The sequence below is a fragment of the Mytilus californianus genome, unplaced genomic scaffold (genome assembly GCF_021869535.1).
Source record: "Mytilus californianus isolate M0D057914Y unplaced genomic scaffold, xbMytCali1.0.p SCAF_2, whole genome shotgun sequence".
Lineage (NCBI taxonomy): Eukaryota > Metazoa > Mollusca > Bivalvia > Mytilida > Mytilidae > Mytilus > Mytilus californianus.
This window is the reverse complement of record NW_026262668.1, coordinates 110,147,980-110,167,450: the sequence shown is the minus strand read 5'-3', so window position 1 is coordinate 110,167,450 and position 19,471 is coordinate 110,147,980. Positions and strand designations below refer to the sequence as shown.

The 19,471-nt window shown below is 32.5% G+C and overlaps 1 protein-coding gene and 1 long non-coding RNA gene across 3 annotated transcripts; one reads left to right on the top strand and one right to left on the bottom strand.

The window, feature by feature from the left end:
• Positions 1 to 290: 290 nt before the first annotated feature.
• LOC127728603 (protein CDV3 homolog) lies at positions 291 to 19,023 on the bottom strand. Of its 2 annotated transcripts, none has more exons than XM_052236149.1 (5): positions 18,706 to 19,023; positions 11,869 to 11,951; positions 9,222 to 9,346; positions 7,718 to 7,964; positions 291 to 4,586 (listed from the first exon to the last, which is right to left on the bottom strand). In XM_052236149.1, exons 1-5 carry the CDS (start codon positions 18,895 to 18,897, stop codon positions 4,472 to 4,474), a joined length of 762 nt encoding a protein of 253 aa, XP_052092109.1. In that variant the 5' UTR covers positions 18,898 to 19,023; the 3' UTR covers positions 291 to 4,471. The 2 variants fall into 2 exon arrangements, with proteins under 2 accessions (XP_052092109.1, XP_052092110.1); XM_052236150.1 differs by having other exon boundaries at positions 18,721 to 19,023.
• Positions 11,962 to 15,242, top strand: LOC127728633 (uncharacterized). The gene is made up of 2 exons (XR_007994295.1): positions 11,962 to 12,831; positions 14,670 to 15,242. It is a non-coding gene; the product is annotated as an uncharacterized LOC127728633 (long non-coding RNA).
• Positions 19,024 to 19,471: the final 448 nt, after the last annotated feature.

The window sequence follows — 19,471 nt, the reverse complement described above, 5'->3', positions numbered from 1 at the left end:
AATTCTATTCTTGTAAGTAATTCTATGTCATAATGCAAGTAATATCATGTCATAATGCAAGTAATTCTATGTCATAATACAAGTAATTTCATGTCAAGATGCAAGTAATTCTATGTCATAATACAAGTAATTTCATGTCATAGTGCAAGTAATTCTATGTCATAATGCAAGTAATTCTATGTCATAATGCAAGTAATTTCATGTCATAATGCAAGTAATTCTATGTCATAATGCAGGTAATTCTATGTCATAATGTAAGTAATTCTATAGCATAATGAAAGCAATTCTAATACTGTATATCATTTTAATTCTGTGTCATAAAAATTTCCATTATAATCATAAAGAACATTTCCAGAAAGAAATCATCTGATAGCTCTTTTTGTTGTCAGATTCTACAAATTGTTTATCTTTTTTTCTAATCCCCTCAATACCTTACAAGTATTTCATTACAGACAAGTTTGCATACAATATTTCATTACTGGAATAGTCATGAATATAATTGATATGACACTATTCAGTCATATAACTGTTTTGTCTGATTTTAACCTATATCCTATTCAAAGCAATTAATGAAAATAAAACATAAGCAACAACCGCAGTATATATAAACATACATTTTTCTTATATTCAATTTAATAATTCTTACATTCAACAAATCCCAATGTTTACATATTTAACACATTTTCTAGCTTTCATGCAACACATGTATAGATATACACAAAACAAGTTAAAAATCAAGACAAGAGTTGACAGTTTAAAATGTCTTGCCTGCTACAATATTTGGATTACAGTAAAATAATTTTTGTGGTCTTATTTTTGCAAAACATGTGTCAAGATAATCTTTGCAGTAACGTTATTTCCCATTTTAATTTCTTTTGCATTATTTGTGTGCAGATTTTTCAGAAATCACATTAATAAATCTCACATTTTTGTCTTTTCATCAACAATCACATCAATAAATGTATGCAATAATTTCTTAACAGTAGATTAATGGTCATTGAAAAATCTGAAACTGAGGTTATGTTCACATGATACCTGTCAACATGCACATATATTTCTTCTAAATTCTAAAAAAAAATTAATGGGGAATGTGTCCATGGGACAGATAATGCCCCTGCTTGCATATCATATAAAGTTATAAAGGGACATAACTGAAGAACGGTAAAAGTGACACTACCCAAATTTGTACTTGATCTGAGTTTTGTGGTAATTAGTATTGTGTATAAGTTTCATAACATTTGGTTGAGGCAAACTTAAGTTAGAGAACAGAAACGAAAAATTCAGCAATTTTTTCCATTTGTAAAGGGGCATAACTCTAGAACAGTAAATGTGACACCACCAAAATTCAAACTTGATCTGTATTTTGTTGTAATAAGCATTGTATATAAGTTTCATAATATTTTGTTGAGGCAAACTAAAGTTAGAGAACGAAAACCAACTTTGGGACGTACATACGTACAGACGGACAAGGGTAAAACTTAATGCCCCATCCGCTACAGTGGGGGCATAAAAATCATCTATCAAGTATAATTTCTCCGATTGTAATAAAAATATAAACACAACTGACATTTAGATCATGTAAACAAGGTCATGGCGATATGTGATTTGAATGAATTTCAGACAACAAAAACACATACTAAATATTGTCAACCTATAATGTAAAATTACCCAGAAAAAGGACCTTATCCTAACAACTAAACCTGACAACTGGAGCATGAGATTGAGCACAAGGCCAAATATAACATTTACATAAACAGATTTAGATGTTTTTCATATACAAAATATTTTCTGACTTATCTTATCATGTATCATTACTTATAAACTTGACTTCCCACACTTGGCATACTTGTTAAAATCTTATTGTTATCTCATGTTTATATCACACGGAAATCTACTCCTTACAACAAATCAATTTAATAAATATTGTTGAGCTACTGATAAAATATTTATTCTAATTAACACTACATTATGAACAGGTCAAAGCCATATGACATGCAAGACATATACTGTAAATTTGGAAATTATTGCGATGTTATTATTATTGCAAAATATGTGACAGGGTTGTAATCGAAAAATCTGGATTTTTCTATATGAATGAAGTAGGATTTTTTGCAGTATCGCAAAAATAATAATTGCATTTTAGTCAAAAATGACAAAATCGCAATAATATCTGAATTTACAGTACTTATTTGAACCAACTATCAAAAATATTTGACCTTTAATGAATTAATGTTTGATTGTTTAGGATAAAGAAAATCAAACAATACGTCAAATAAGTAGGTACTGTATAATGGGTCAACTGGGTTAGAGGACATGAAATTAGGACCTATTATAAAGAGGTATTGAAGAACAGACTATTATCTTGAACCTGACAACTGGAACGTGAAAGTGAGGTAAAAGGTTTACAATGAAGTCAAATGAATATTTATCTTCAGCACATTTATATACCAAATACTGATGAGCTATCATGTACGTTAAAGAAAGAACATAATTCTGAATTCTTGACCTGACCACTGCAGCATGAAAATGAGGAGAAGGTCATATGACATAAAGGAAAGACAGTATGACAATTTGAAAGATTGAGTATGGTTAACTTATATTTAACCACTTTTACAAGGAGCATACCTACATTTGTATCCCTGAAGAGTTAATCTAAATACGTGAGCATGAAAATTAGAGAGAAAATTGGTGAAAAAAGTCTTGATAAAAAATCTTACAAATGTAGCTTTACTTAAATGAAAATGAGGATAAGGTAAAAAGGTGTTTGTAAATGCATAATGTCATTTCCTGAAAAGCATTACCAATGTCACTACTTCACCAACTAATGTAACAAATCATAGTCTACTGTACTACTTATGGCAACTATCAGTGTTGCATCGTCTTTAAAAATCCTAATTTTAATACCGTCATTATCTGAAAATAAATTACATTTACTTATGTTTTACAATATATGCTGATTAATACAAATGGATGGGCCCTTAAAATCAAATACCATCTTATCAACTAAAAATTTACTAAAGTTCAGCTTGCATGCTTTCAAAAATAATGCAGATGACAGATGCAAAAGGTTCAAAATAAAAAATTGAGAAGAACCATTCAAAGCATTGTTTAGAATATCAAAAAAAATAGTCTGGTTACAACATGGTTTGTCAAATATAATCCAGATAAATATGATATATATATATATATGGTTTCTGTTCACACACCAAGCTATGCCCTCATTGTTTATGGAAAAATCTTAGTGTTTATATTTGCATTTAGCTATCAAATGTACATCCTCATCTACTGTAACTGGGCAATAAACACTTTATAATAGGTACTGAAAGTCTAAACAAGAAGACATATCATCTACAAAATGTCACCAATATAGGAGGTAAGATAAACACATGTAAAGTAAAGCATAAATAAAACACTGATAATTGATGACATTGTAATTTTTAACCAAGACTAGAACATGTATTATATGTTAAGGTAGCTGTATTGATTAGACTAAAAAAAACATTTAATAATGCATACAGAGTAAGCCTTAGTTGAATATCACAGTGCATAAAGTTTTATGCCTTATACAGAATTTATTTTTCTATAAAAATTGGAAAAAATAAACAAGAATTCAGTAGAAAGCTGCATTGAAATATTTATAGTTATTTTCCAAAATTATGAAGAAAATTTCATGTTTTTCTATGAAAATCACAGCAAACAATAGCTTAAACTATACAATTACTGACCTTGTCCAAATTAGCAATGCATGTATGTTTATAATATTTCAATATCACAATCACAAGAACACCACACTCAATCATAACATTTAATGTCAACATTTTTTTTGGTTATTGTACAATGACAAGCTATCTAAAACATCATCATTACAATCAATGAAGATTGACTGGAAAATCTAATAACGACTTTCACCAACAAAACAGCGACCACTTTCCAGTGAAATAGAGAAACAACCTATTAACCTATTGGCTCTTGACTACTAATTGATGGTGACGAGTGCATGGAAATTCTGAGCAAGTTTATTGCAAAAATGGTGAAAATCATAGTGAGTCTATAGTACCATGGGTATGATGTGTCTTGTCAGAAATATGAAGTAAATTGGGCTTTTTTTTTTAAACCTTTGATGTTTCTTCATAAAATTCTGTTTTCTATTTTATGTTCAAATGAAATGAACCTATAAAAAATTCCTTTTATAAGTAATAGAAAATTTGCTTCTGCAAATATTTCAATATAGCACTTTATTATTTGATATAAACAAACCAGATCAATAAATGAATTTAATATATCAGAAATGGTAACATACGTATCAATAAATTATGAAAATTGTAACAAGTTAAATTTTATAGACGTTTCACAAGTCTCTATCATTTCAACTAGAAAATGACTAAATAAAATATCAACAGTGACACCAGTGTAGATCTTCATCACAGCTGATCTTCAAAAATGAAATAAGCAATCCTAAAAGTAGCATGTATCAATCCTGAAGAGAAGAATATCTATTTCCAAGTGATAACTGTTGGCTAACTTTATTAGAATCGTCTATATTTCTTCCTCCTGACTGTACTTTTTCAAAATCTCCTCTAGATTCACTAAAAAATAATAAAACATTTTAATAAATTGAAACATACTTGTCATACAAAGGATTTTTGGTGCAATAATTCTTATATGATATACATATCTACAAATACTTGAATCAGAGTGGTCCGTTAGAATATTTTGCTTTGGTTTACACTTCGATAAACCATGTTGCCAAAACTACTTTCGTAACCTTCACTGTGATCTATTCATGTGCGACACTCATGCATGGGATCCAGGGGTTCTAAGTAAATTGAGATTAAAAAACAAATACATAACTGTTATTTCTTTTTTAACGCATAACACAAATTAAAGAAATAATGTATTATAGCTTGGAAAATGTATGAAATTAAAATAAAATAAAATTCCGCGAAACATCATGAATGATCTTGGCGCGTTCATGTCATGGCAAAACATGGCGTCATACGAATGAAAACGTTCAAGCTAATGATTATTCCGTTACTTGTACACTTCAAATTCGGACACAATCTCATTAAAATGAAGTTTTTGAGGTAGGTGTTATTTCAATTTAGATTCTATAGCATTAATCGAACAGTTATGGATGTCACAGAGTCTATATGGCGGCTAACTCCTTAGTTACGGAATGTCAATTGTGCATTTGATGGTAAATAGTAGCCAATAAACACAACATTGTTCATTAAAAATGTAAATGTTTGTCTTAAGAATTATAAGGATTAAACACATTTTTTCTAGAGGTTATTGATGTGTAAACTGGGTCGCTTATTCAGACTTTTATGTAAAGTTTGTAAGCGACCCAGTTTACACATCAAAAACCTCTAGAAATAAACTGTTATCACAGAGATATGTCTCGCCCTTTTGTTATTTTGATTATGCAAATGTTGAAATTAAAATAGCAATACTTTAACATGTTTCATAAGTTATGCAAATATTCAAAGTCAATGAACCATGACTGAGGTACATGGCTAATCAATCTCCATGTAAATGAGATGTGCCAAAGCTAATACAACTGCATACCAAATACCATTGACTTATTATAAGTCGTTCCCTTTAAACAAACCTAAACACAAACATTAACTTGTAAAAGTTTCAAAGTCAATAAACCATGAAGAGGGGGTGGGGCTATATAATCTCCATGGAAACGATACTTGCAAATGCCAATAAATTTGCATACCAAATATCATTGACTTAACATAAGCAGTTCATCTTAAACTGATCTAATCACAAACTAATACATGTAAACTAAGCAAAAGTTTTTAAGGCGATAGACCATGACTGAGGGGGCGGGGCCAAATATTCTCCATGGTAATGAGATGTGTTAATGCTTATACAACTGAAAACCAATTAACATTTGCCTACCCTAAATGGTTAACTTTTTTCATAGTCAATAGACCATGATCAAGGGGGCGGAGCCAAATAATCTCCATGGAAATGAGATATGCCAATGCTTATACAACGCATACCAAATATCATTGACCTACCACTAGTGGTTCCCCATAAACTGATCTAATCACAAACTAATACATGTAAAATAAGCAAAAGTTTCAAAGTCAATAGATCATGACTGAGGGGGCAGGGCCAAATAATCTCCATGGAAATGAGATGTGCCAATGCTAATACAACTGCATACCAAATATGATTGACCTACCTCTTGTGGTTCACCATAAACTAGACCTAATCACAAACTAATACATTGTTGACGACGCCGCTGCCGGAAACAGCATACCTATGTCTCGCTTTTTGAGTCCGTCAAGGCGAGACAAAAATGTGTTTAATCCTATAATAAACAGTTTTTCAGATTGACTTCATATTTTGAGGGGCCATACATAAGTGACCCTTTAGGTGGTTTTGTCTATTAAAATACTTCTAGCTTTCAATTTACACAACCAAAACACAGTTGTCTTCCCTTAAACCAAGTATATATCTATACTAATTTTAAAATTATTCTGATCATAAAACATTCTTATAGCTAACCAAGCCAAAGTTTACTATCAAATACAAAAAAAAAAGGTTTATGGTTTCTAAGAGAAAGGATTAATTGTATAAAGGTTTGACAAAGTAATTGATGTGTAACAATCTTTAACCCCAGACTGTATCTACTTGTTAACTGTAAAAAAATAAATAGGGCATGTGTCCATGGAACACAGATGATGCACCCGGTTGCATATAACATTATAAAGGGATATATTTGATTTTGATTTTTTGGTGTTTTAACGCCACTTTTAAGCATCGCTTTTGGGCTATTTCGTGGCGGCCAGTTTTTATTAATGGAGGAAGCCAGAGTGCCCGGAGAAAACCACTGACCTTCGATAGGAAAACTGACAATCCTAGTCAATTAAGATTGGAGTCGAGTGCACCCGCACGAGCGGGGTTCGAACTCACAACCTCAGTGTTGACTGGCTAGTGATTACAGTATAACTACTTAGACCATTCAGCCACCGAGGCCCCCTAAAGAGATATAACTCAAGAACTGTAAAAGTGACGCTACCCAAATTTGTACTTGATTTGAGTTTTGTGGAAATAAGCATTGTTTATAAGTTTCATAACATTTCGTTGGGGCAAACTAAAGTTAGAGAACAGAAACGAAAAATTCAGCAATTTTTACATTTGTAAAGGGGCATAATTCTAGAACGGTAAAAGTGACGCCACCAAAATTCAAACTTGATCTGTGTTTTGTGGTAATTAGCATTGTGCATAAGTTTCGTAACATTTGGTTGAGGCAAACTAAAGTTAGAGAACGGAAAACCAATTTTGGGACGGACGGACGGACAGACGTACTTACAGACAGACAAGGGTAAAACTTAATGCCCCTTCCGCTACAGCGGGGGCAAAAAAACTCAGTAAAATACAGAAAAATGTTAATATTTTCAAAATTTTGCTCTGGATACTGTATTTTGGTCAAAAACAAGCTTCTGTCCAAATATCATAAAATCCATGAAGGTGTGACAAAGTTATTGATATCTAAAAAAAACTTTAATCACAGACTGTACCTAAATGTTGATGATTTGGACACTGAAATCTAGGATCGCTGTGTGTCGCTTTCACGACAAAAATGTTGCATGCATGAAAAAAATAAGCAGACATTATTTTTGACATATCACATGCATTAAGTGCTCATTGGACAGAAGTTTAATATAAGGTACCGTTTAACATCTAATGAACACACCTTGAGCTTCCCCAACTTTTAATCTCTGGAGTATTGCCTCCTCCTAATGTGGGGAAATCGTCTTCACTATGTAAATTTGGAGCAGTTCTTTTCCTTCTGGGTGTTGGTCTTGTTGGTGTTCCTGATGCTGACTGGCCTCCTGCTCTTGCACCAGGAGGAACATATTTGCCTAGTTTTGGTTTGTCTTCTTTTGGAGTTTCAGGTTCAGGCGGTGGAGGTTCTGGCACTGCTGTTGGTGCTACATGTACTAAAATTTGGTTACAAGCAAATAATATGTAAAAATGTGGATAAAAACATGTAATATACATTAACTTAGTATTATCTCTTAAATCATATGCTTTTTTATGCTATTTATTTGATAAATTGAATTAAACAAGAATGCACACATTAAAATGTCCCACCTGCTTCAATGATTATGATTTATTTAATGTTGAAAGTCTTTAAGATAAAACTTATACAACAAGAATCACAAAAACTTAACGTTATCAATGATCCATGTAAATGAGGTCAATATCAGACGAACATATAATTCAAGGTTTAAGCTAGGATTTTGAGGGCTAAGGTAGTTATTGCATAGGGCATACCTGTCAAATAACCTGTATGACGTGAATTTACCAGCTCACCAAAATTTGTTTTAAATGACCTGCCTGGGTCATCAAATATAAGTGATTTATGTATCTGACCCATTTTCACCTGAATCTAGTTCCATGAGACTTTTGAGTTCTTATTTGAAAATTTTTCTCCCGAAATACTTTAAAATTTGATTTTCAATCTGAACTTTATTTACTGTTCAAGTTTGTCACAGCATAGATGCTAATTATCTCTTTAATTATAGCATACAGAGGTGTCAAATTCAAAGGAAATAGCCAAGAAAGTCTTAAAATCGCCGTAGGCAAAAAATCATTAATCTAAATATGTTTTTAAATAATATCAATCTTAAAATGATAAAATGTTTGTTACAGTAATCCCAAACCGGCATTAAACCATTAATCTCTCTTTTAAATGACTTAAAAACCTAAACCCCCTCAATCCATGTCATGATGTGTGAAAAATAACAGAACAAAAATGCATTTCTTCTTATTCTTCTGTATATTGCTCCTGCAATAGGAGCACCTGGGAAATAGGTGAAAACACTATCTATTTAAGAATGTATTCTCCACAAGCATTCATACTAAAGTCAGAGGTATGTATGTAGACAAATCTTGAGAAGGTATTTCAATACAAGGAAAAGTTATAGTTCAGTTCTCTTCCTTGTATTCAGGTGTGCTCCTACTTCTTTGAAGGATAATAAACAGTAGAAGTGAATATAATGAATGGCTGTCAGTTTTGTTAATAGTCCTTCTGCACCTTGTTGAGATGATTGAAAAGTGAAACATTTTATGGCAATGTATGGATAAAATTATCATACAACTAAATTAATGTAGTCAAATTCATCTTCTACTAACTGTACTAGAAAATATTCGGAAACAAAGTTGTGTTAATACTGTAGGAAAAACAAACAAACCAGGTTGTGTAGACTGTTGGGATTTATGCCAAGGGCCTGAGACAGCTTCTCTCTTTTCTTTAGTCTCTCCATCTTCTTCATTTTCATTTTCATTCACTTCTTCTTCTCCATCTTCCTCTTCTTTGCTTCAAATAGAAATGTTTTCTTTCATTTACCAACTTGCACTCATATAACATTCAACAGGTTGCTCTTAAGAGCCTACGTTGCTCACCTGGATCTCTGTGCTTCTTCAACAATGGTGACTTTCCAACATCATAGACTAAAATAAGATTCATGACAAAATCTCTTTTTTGTTAATCCTGTCTTGCTGTTCTTGCTTGTCATTTTCACTGTTTACAGTTTCTCTCTATCTTCTATAATTTTTGCCCAAAACAAAAGTTTAACAGAAGACAATTGACTACATGTGATGATAATCAGCTGATAATAGCTCACTTGACTTTTGAAATTCTCACCTTTTAGAATTTATGATTTGTTTAGTGTTCATCATCATGCAGGTTTCAAAGGGGCAATTGTCCTATTTAAGCATTTATGATTTGTTTAGAGTTCATGCAGCTTTCAAAAGGGCAGGGTGATTTTTAACTCAGTCACTATGTGCGTGAATGGTGACTCTTAGTGTTGGGGACTACACCTTCAGGGCACACTTGACTGTTACTGATGGGGATTCAAACAAATTATTACTATATTATTGTGTCATATTTAATGTAAAAAGAAAACGATATATACTGTATATATTTGATTACTAATTTCATTTCTTTTTGTAATAAGATGATTATTTCTAGTCTTGTTAATGTGACCACCTCTTTAACAACTCCAGTCAACTTTAATACTGGCTTTGGTTGGCCAGGATGTGCATGTTGATTTGTTGTGAAAGTGTCAGACTTACAGGGCCAAAAGCATAGGAATCGCTTTTTTGATGCAAAAAAGAATCAGTGCCTGTTGCATGGGTGTTAATATAAGTTATATGATTTGCTACTGACCCCATACGGATCCATAGAGGGTTAGTAAAATCCATACGGGGTGAGGCTGAAGGTGATAATGTATTATATAATACCAATTAAAGGTACATTGGCTCATAACTTTAAATATCTTTTAAGGTCAATCATTTACTTTTTCATGTTACATTTTGTAAATCTGTGTTTGTTTTAACTGTGTTTGTTTTTTGGAACTAAAACCTGATCAGTTAACTTGTAAACAGGTAATTATTTTTGAGGAAAGGTGCTTTATTATTGCGATAATTAAGCAATTTGGTTACGGAATAACAATCTCACAGCTGAGTATGTGTTGTAGTTGCAATTAAAAATGTTGGTCAACTGTTCTATACTTTTACTGTATCAAAATATAATTACATCTATGTGCATCTTCATCAATGGACACTCTCCAACATTTTATGCTCGAATATTATTCTGGATTAAATTGACTTATTTGAAGATCTTGTATTACTGATCATTTTTGCTTTTAAAGTTTTTATCTACCTATTATAGTTTTCAAGAAAATAGGCAAAAAGGCCAAAAAGTATTAACATCATCATAATCATTAAAGGGCAATTACTCCAATAGAATTAACTGACAATTTCAGCCATGATATGTTATGTGTAGATCTTGTCTTGCTGATCATTTTTGCTACATAAAGTTTATGTATATCCATTATAATTTTCAAGATAACAGGCAAAAATGAAAAAAAAACATGTAAAATTCATTATTCAAGGGCAATAACTCCTACAGGAAGTCATCCTTCAGTTTTGATGTAAATAGACAGAAGGTAGATCTCATTATCTGAACATTTTTGCCCCTTTCAGTTTTCTCTATCTATAGTGGTTATCAAGATAATATACATATAGATTCTACCACTGCATCGAGTGTGATACGATATTTATCCACTCGAGACAGTTAAATTTTCAAATTTAAAACGCGAGGCTCGCCGAGCGTTTTAAATATTTAAAATTTAACTGTCGAGAGTGGATAAATATCGTATTACACGAGATTTGGTGGTGGAATCTGTTTCTCTAATGATTTTCAAACAATACGCAGGCAAATTTATTCCTTCTTTTCGGATGATCTGCAAAAAGATGTGTTCTTTCTATGTGACGTCATCAGGCATGGTCGCCTTTTTTCATGCCGTCACAATAGGAAATTCAGAGGAAAGCAAGAAAATTCGACGTCATAATCGGATTTTAACCAATGAAGAACTGAGATCAAACGAACCACACGTTGATTAAATTTTTTTTATACAATGGGTGCAGAAAGGGATAAATTGACGAAGAATTAGAGAAAAAACTATACAAAACTTGCATTTTACCTGTATGTTCTATTGCTAGCCATGCTGGTTGGCAGACTAGGTCATCAGACACACATATTTAAACAAGATACCCCAACGATGATTGTGGCCAAGTTTGGTTAAATTAATTTGGTCCAGTAGTTTCAGAGGAGATGATCTTTGTAAAAGTTAACGAACAACTACAATAGACGCCAAGTGATGGCAAAAGCTCACATTATAAAATGTTCAAATATTGATTGCCTCTAAAAGGAAATAACTCAAAGGATCTTATCAAAAGATGAATCACAATAATGATCATGAATTACGCCAGGCCATTAAAAAATACAACAGAAAAAGTGAGACATTGCCACATGCAAGACAAAAATGGCCTTACTTAGATATTTGTAAATTCTGTATCCTCAACCCACTGTAGTCTGTTTCTGTTTCCTGTTCAAAGTCAACCCATTCTTCATCATCCTAAATGAAAAAAATAATTAGATGCAAATAAATAATTAAATTGTTATATATGTTGTTACATCAGGGATCGCCATTACCTGTTTACGGTGGTGCACCTGGTGCAGAGATTTTTTCTCTCTTGTTTGGTCATTTTGTTAGGGCTTAATGAAATTGGAGTAGTTTTTCCCCACTGTAAATTTCAAATCAGAAGTCACATGATAAACAAACTTGTATCAAAGGTTGTGAGTATTTACAACATTTAACAAAACTTCCATCCATTTTTTATAGGTAGCAGACTTGCAGTGTTCTCCCCAGGCCATTACAGCATTGCAGTTATCAGAACTACCACATTTCAAAGCTGTGCTATTGGACAGACTGCAGCCCCATCCAATCAAATCCCCACACTATAGATTTTTAATTTTCAAATTTCCTGTGTTAACCTGTACAATTTGGGTAATGTGATCACCGGGATTATTTGTCAGAGACCTTTTTCTTTCTGGAGGTTTTTTTCACTAAAAAGTATAAACAATAAATGGGGAATGTGTCCATGGGACACAGATGATGCCCCCCCTTGCATATAATGTTATAAAGGGACATAACTCAAGAACAGTAAAAGTGATGCTACCCAAATTCGTACTTGATCTAAGTTTTGAGGTAATAAGCATTGTGTATAAGTTTCATAATATTTGGTTGAGGCATACTTAAGTTAGAGAACGGAAACAAATAAATGGGGAATGTCACTGATGATGCCCCCACTTGCATATAATGTTATAAAGGGACATAACTCAAGAACGGTAAAAGTGACGCTACCCAAATTTGGACTTGATCTGAGTTTTGTGGTAATTAGCATTGTGTATAAGTTTCATAACATTTGGTCAGTGTTCGCCCCAGGGCCTTTTAGGTGTAATACCACCATTGATTTTCCCCTATTAGTCTTTGTTAAATTTGCACTTTTCAAAAAATTGTGCAGAATTTATCTTTGTTTCAAATAAAGAAATACTTGGCATGAGTAAAGTTTGATCCTGTCCAGTACTATAGAAAAAATTTCACATAACATTTCATTGCATATAAGAAAATAACCATCCCTGGAAGTTAACCAATCAAATTTTCCCCCTTTTTTAACCTGTATACAAGCTTTAGTAACCATGTAACCTCAAGTTTCCAAAATATTCTATAGAAACCCCAAATAAAAAAATAATGGTGCTTTGAAATACCCAAGATATATGTTTATGACCCAGAAATGTTTTACTGCAATGAAATGTAGGATCAATTACCTACAACTGTCAAATTCAAGGGAATATTTTTTTTCGACCTATTTTCGTATGCAACCGGATGTGACGTACTATGATTTGGTGGTATTACACCTAAAGAAGACTTTTTTGTTAAATAAACTGAATGTGACTTTTTTCCTTTGTTATACTGGTTATTTCAAGCATTCCTGTCAAGTTTTGTCATAATCAGTTCAATAGTTTGAGAAAAATCTAGTATAATGTAAGACGACATCTGCAGCGATTCGAGCTAAATTTCTTCGAAAAATCCAAACCAAGCCGCATCATGATAGAATATAGTGTGGACCAATAAATGATCAAATATTTATCTCATCTGCCTACAAACAGTTGAATATGATACAAAAGATGACTTTAGGATGATAAATACTACCAATGGACCTCTTTGTCTTCCTTATAAGGTCTCTTCTGGTCCATTTATACCTCTCATTTCCTCAAAATTTCTACTTTATAGGCCAATAAATAAAAATTTTGGGGTAACTTTCACTCATTTATGATAGAAATGTTATAATAAATGATTAATTGAAGTATTCAAGCTGAATGAACTATCCGTATAAAAGTTTACTGTCTCCAAGGAGGTTTCAATAAGTCCTTACGTAAAACTTAAATTTACGCCGCGTTCCAGAGAGGGACATAAAAAGCTTCTCTTTTGGTGAATAATTTGTTGTTACTGCTTTAAAAATAATTTCATTTACTTAAAACTATATATTTATTAAAGTATTTCTTAGGAAAATTTTTTCTAGTATAGCAGAATATAAGAAAAAAGGAGAAAAAGCTCCCCAAAACTCTAAGTATGGCTTATTCTGTCAACTAATATTCATGGTAAAGTCCTATTTCAAGGAAATTTTCTCATAAAATGTGTTTTGGAGACTCAATCCACTCAGAATATTTCATTATTAGTAATATTTCACTTAAATAGCAAGAAATTTTAACACATGAGAGTACTCACAAGGTCAAAGGTGCATGTACAGCTTCCTATATTAGGTGTAATACCACCATTGATTTTCCCCTATTAGTCTTTGTTAAATTTGCACTTTTCAAAAAATTGTGCAGAATTTATCTTTGTTTCAAATAAAGAAATACTTGGCATGAGTAAAGTTTGATCCTGTCCAGTACTATAGAAAAAATTTCACATAACATTTCATTGCATATAAGAAAATAACCATCACTGGAAGTTAACCAATCAAATTTTCCCCCTTTTTTAACCTGTATACAAGCTTTAGTAACCATGTAACCTCAAGTTTCCAAAATATTCTATAGAAACCCCAAATAAAAAAATAATGGTGCTTTGAAATACCCAAGATATATGTTTATGACCCAGAAATGTTTTACTGCAATGAAATGTAGGATCAATTACCTACAACTGTCAAATTCAAGGGAATATTTTTTTTCGACCTATTTTCGTATGCAACCGGATGTGACGTACTATGATTTGGTGGTATTACACCTTTAGCATCATGGTAATGTGATGCTATATTTCTTGAATTGGTTTTCTTATAGATTACGTTATGGATGTAATGCTATATTTTTAGAAACAAGATGGTATTTCAAATTTCCCTGTTTACCAGGATGCTATATGAAATATCTAGGGAGAACACTGTTGGTTGAGGCAAACTTAAGTAAGAGAACAGAAACGAAAAATTCAGCAATTTTTCCATTTGTAAAGGGGCATAACTCTAGAACGGTAAATGTGACATCACCAAAATTCACACTTGATCGGTGTTTTGTGGTAATAAGCATTCTGCATAAGTTTCATAACATTTAGTTGAGGAAAACTTAAGATAGAGAACAGAAAGAAAAATTCAGCAATTTTCCATTTGTAAAGGGGCATAACTCTAGAATGGTATAAGTGTCGCCATAAAAATTCAAAAATGGATCTGTGTTTTGTGGTAAATAGCATTTTGTATAAGTTTCATAACATTTTGTTGAGGCAAACTTAAGTTAGAGAACGGAAACCAATTTTGGGACGTACATACGGACGGACATGGTAAAACTTAATGCCCCCTCCGCTACGGGGGGGGGGGGGGGCATAAAAATTCAGCAATTTTTCCATTTGTAAAGGGTATAACTCTAGAATGGTATAAGTGACGCCACCAAAAGTCAAAGCTGATCTGTGTTTTGTGGTAATAAGCATTGTGTATAAGCTTCATAACGTTTGGTCAAACTTTTTAACATGTTTAAGAAAAGTTTTATCCTTTCTCTGTCCATCTTGTGTTCTTGTCCCTTGTTTGAATCCTCAACGATTATTTCATTATAGTTATTAGTTTACAACTAAACTGATGAAGCTGCATCCTTATAGATACGCTCCAGTTGTCAAGGTACATGTAGTCAATACAAGTCTGTATTTGACAATAACTTGGGTATGTGATGTAATTGAGTGGTTGTAGTTTGTTGCTGTATATCATATTTTTGTTTTTCGTTTTATTGTTTTGTAAATAAATCAGGCCGTTAGTTTTCTTGTTAGAATTGTTTTACATTTGTTATTTTGAGGCGTTTTAATAAAAAGCTTGCTTTGTGGTATGGGTTTTGTTAGTTGTTGAAGGCTGTACAGTGACCTACAATTGCTAACCTTCTCAGCCCTCAATTTAGGCTATTAAAACAGTCGCCTGGGCTACCTATAAAGCCTCCAGGTGACCTTGATTTTATTGTTGGTTGCCATTGGTTCTATTTGGACCTGGCGACTGTAAAATTCCGGATAATCAAGCTGCCTCCGGTCGTATTTTATTGTTTTATTCACAGTCATACGAGCGCTTGAATGCATGCTAGATCTTTATATGATTTCAAGCATTTTTAATCTTAACGGGGTCTATAAAGCGCTTAACTTAACTGGGAATTCAAGCGTCTGATGAAGTGTTTTCGGAGCCAATACATCATGGCAGCCAAACAGATGTTGCTGTCCAGATTTTTCAAAACAACTACCCAAAACAATGATGTTTCACCAGCTAAGAAACAAAAAGAAGGGGTGGAGAGTTCCTCTATAGAAACTCCGGCTTCTGAAGAGCCAAGTACATCTTCTAATGTTACGATTAAGTGTAAAATTGTGGCAACAACTTCAAGTGGTACTGGAAAATTTATAAGAAAATTCCATAACAGCTGGCTAAAAGAGTTCTCCTGGTTTATTGATATGCTTATTTTACTAGTCTTCATTAGCTCTACTGACTAGACTTTCATAACAAATTTCTTAGGCAACCTGAAATTATTTCCCGGCCACTAAAATTTTGAATTGGCCACTGAAATTTTATATCTGGTGGCCAAAAGGCAACCTGGTCTTTAAACCTACTTAGAGGGCTGCTTCTACGTCATTTGGTCTCTGGTGGGCAGTTGTGTTGTCTCATTGGCAATCATACCACATCTTCCTATTTTTATATTGTCCTTGCATCACTATTAACAAAATATTATACAGGAAAAGCAAATTGCAAAATTGAGTAAAATAAGTATCCAAATATTAAGTTTACTACCTACATGACCTAAATTTCAATAAGCAGTAATTTAGTGTTATTTAAAATCAATAATGCCGGAGGATTGCTTGTATTTGAAAAAGCATTTTTAATGATTCAGGCCAGACTTAAAAATTTCTGTTTGCCCAAACCCTACCCACCAGTCTCAGGTGTGGGTAGGTAGGTAGGGAAATTATTTTTTTTTTTACTTTTAGAGAAAAATAGGGGAACAAATAATTTTACCTTGTAAACAACTTTTAAAATGAAAGACTATTATAGAGTTTTGTATAAATTGTCAGACACATATATGCCAGGATCTATAATTTTGTACTATAAGATCTTTTCTATCAACAGTTTTTTTTCAGCATTCCACCTCAATGTTCACACTTTTTTCTGAATGTTTACATTGTAAATAAAGAAAAACATTTTAAATGAGTTTATACTCAGTACTACGAGAGAAAAATATTTCCCTGAAATAAGAAAAGAGATCACCATGATCACTGATAAAATCACACCAACAAAATGGAACTGCACCTTCACGAACAAAACTGCGATAGTACAATTGCTTATAGACTGTTCAAAATATAAGAAGCTGTTTAATAACTGTGAAAAATTCAAGGAAAATATTGAAAACAAAACCAGAAATATGTTATTCCAAATGCATATAGAAAGATTGAAAATTATGGACAACAAATAGCAAGATTGATTTTTGATTTTTGGTGTTTTAACGCTACTTTTAAGCACCGCTTTTGGGCTATTTCGTGGTGGCCAGTTTTTATTGGTGGAGGAAGCCGAAATATAGTGATTATCATAAGTGACATATATATACCGACAGAGTCTGTCATATAACAATTGTAAGAAATGTAAAGAAGCTCTGGACAAATATTAAAAGGTATGAAAATGAAATTAAATAATAATTAATAATTAATAAAAAGGTCCCTATAAATATGCCATGCATGATACTTTTATTGTTTTATATTTATATGTGCTGTAAATATGTTGGAAAAAACGGTTTTTTTTTTATACTTTAAAATTTTTAAGTTAAGGAAAAACTCCATACATTCGGAGGGTCTCCTAATTTAAGGAGGCTCATACTAAGAAGAAGAATGGAAGAAGTTTATTTGAATACAAAATTCAAATTACAAAACATTTGAACAACACAATGACATATTATTATAAAACCGGATGTGGGTACGCGCAGCCTACGAATGGCAATTTGACTATTCGTACCCGCATGCGGGTACGCGCAGACACTGCCATTAATTAAATGGTTTGAATTAATAATAATCTTGTTTATAATGTAATACATTGTACTTATGAATTTGAGTTCATTTGCTATTTATCTGAAAAAGTTTTGTGCAAAAGAAACTTAATAAATGGGGAATGTGTCCATGGGACACAAATGATACCCCTGCTTGCAAATAACGTTATAAAGGACATAACTCAAGAACGGTAAAAGTGACACTACCCAAATTCCTACTTGATCTAAGTTTTGTGGTAATAAGCATTGTGTATAAGTTTCTTAACATTTGGTTGAGGGAAACTTAAGTTAGAGAACAGAAACGAAAAATTCAGCAACTTTTCCATCTGTAAAGGGGCATAACTCTAGAAAGGTAAAAGTGACGCCACCCAAATTCAAAGCTGATCTGTGTTTTGTGGTAATAAGCATTGTGTATAAGTTTCATAACATTTGGTTAAGGCAAACCAATTGCAAGGACGGACAGACAAGGGTAACACTTAATGCCCCCTCTGGTGATGGCCGGGACATAAAAATGTTATTCTCGCTTTGCCGCCAAGTGATTACTGTTAAGGCTATAATTTGTATCCTTCACAAGTTCCCTATTATTTATACAGTTCTGTTGGTTAATCCCAAACTGATTTAGAATAACCACTCATTTGAGTAATTTTGAGAACTATTACAAATTTTATAACTCCTTCTGAAAGTGTTAAGCATGCATCTTGTGGTACCGACTGCAACATATGCCAGGCTACAAATAGATTGTAACAAGCAAAAAGTTGTGTCAAAAGGTTACCATGTTAGTGACTAATGACCTGAGCTAAGATTACATTGGTAACTTTTCTTTCTTCTGATTGTGCTTCGTTTTCTTTATCTTTTTTCTTCTTTGACTTCTTGATACCGGCTTCCTGTTGGGCAAGGATGTCACTGGGAGTTAATTTTGATTTGTTTTTCTTTTTTGTTTTGTCTTTCTTGGCGAAAAAATCATCCAGACTTGAGTCCTCCATTTTGTAAATGTTTCTTTCTTCTTGACAAATTAAAATCCTCACAGAAATGCACAATTACGCAGTTTAACGGATCAAACGTGCAACTTTTGCCCTCCATGCACAAGAAAACAGTACCGCAGTTCACAGGACCGTGCGGTATATGTATTTATCTGTAAATTAAACAAATGAAAAACTTAAGTGATAAAATTCGAATTATGGGATTTTTTTTTATCATAATAAAAATGAAAACATTTAAAGAAAATTATTTCTAGATATATTATACATCCAAAGGGGACCATCTCAAAATATATTTCTTATGTACAATCTCAAAGCAGAAAAAATAAGGGGTCAACAGCTAATCATCGCTGGGGACGTCATCGTTGAGCACGTTAGTCCACGGAGAGGACGCTAAGGAGAGATAACTGTGTCTGTATTATATATTTGAGATGTGTCATAGTTATCTCGCTTTAGATAAGTTTTAGGTTGACGGCTTATAACAAGAGATTTTAACATGTGTGAAGTAACATGAGGTTTTATAACATTTTTTAAATAACTCTCTAAATAAAGTTTCCATGAGACAGCAACCAAAATGTAA

Bases quoted from the DNA above. Each gene is read 5' to 3' on its own strand.
- LOC127728603 (XM_052236149.1), bottom strand. From the start codon at position 18,897: ATGGAGGACTCAAGTCTGGATGATTTTTTCGCCAAGAAAGACAAAACA. The intron at 11,952-18,705 runs GTCATTAGTCAC...TTTTTCATTTAG, and splicing joins CCAATGTAATCTTAGCTCAG to GATGATGAAGAATGGGTTGA. The intron at 9,347-11,868 runs GTAAGGCCATTT...TTCTATTTGAAG, and splicing joins CAGAATTTACAAATATCTAA to CAAAGAAGAGGAAGATGGAG.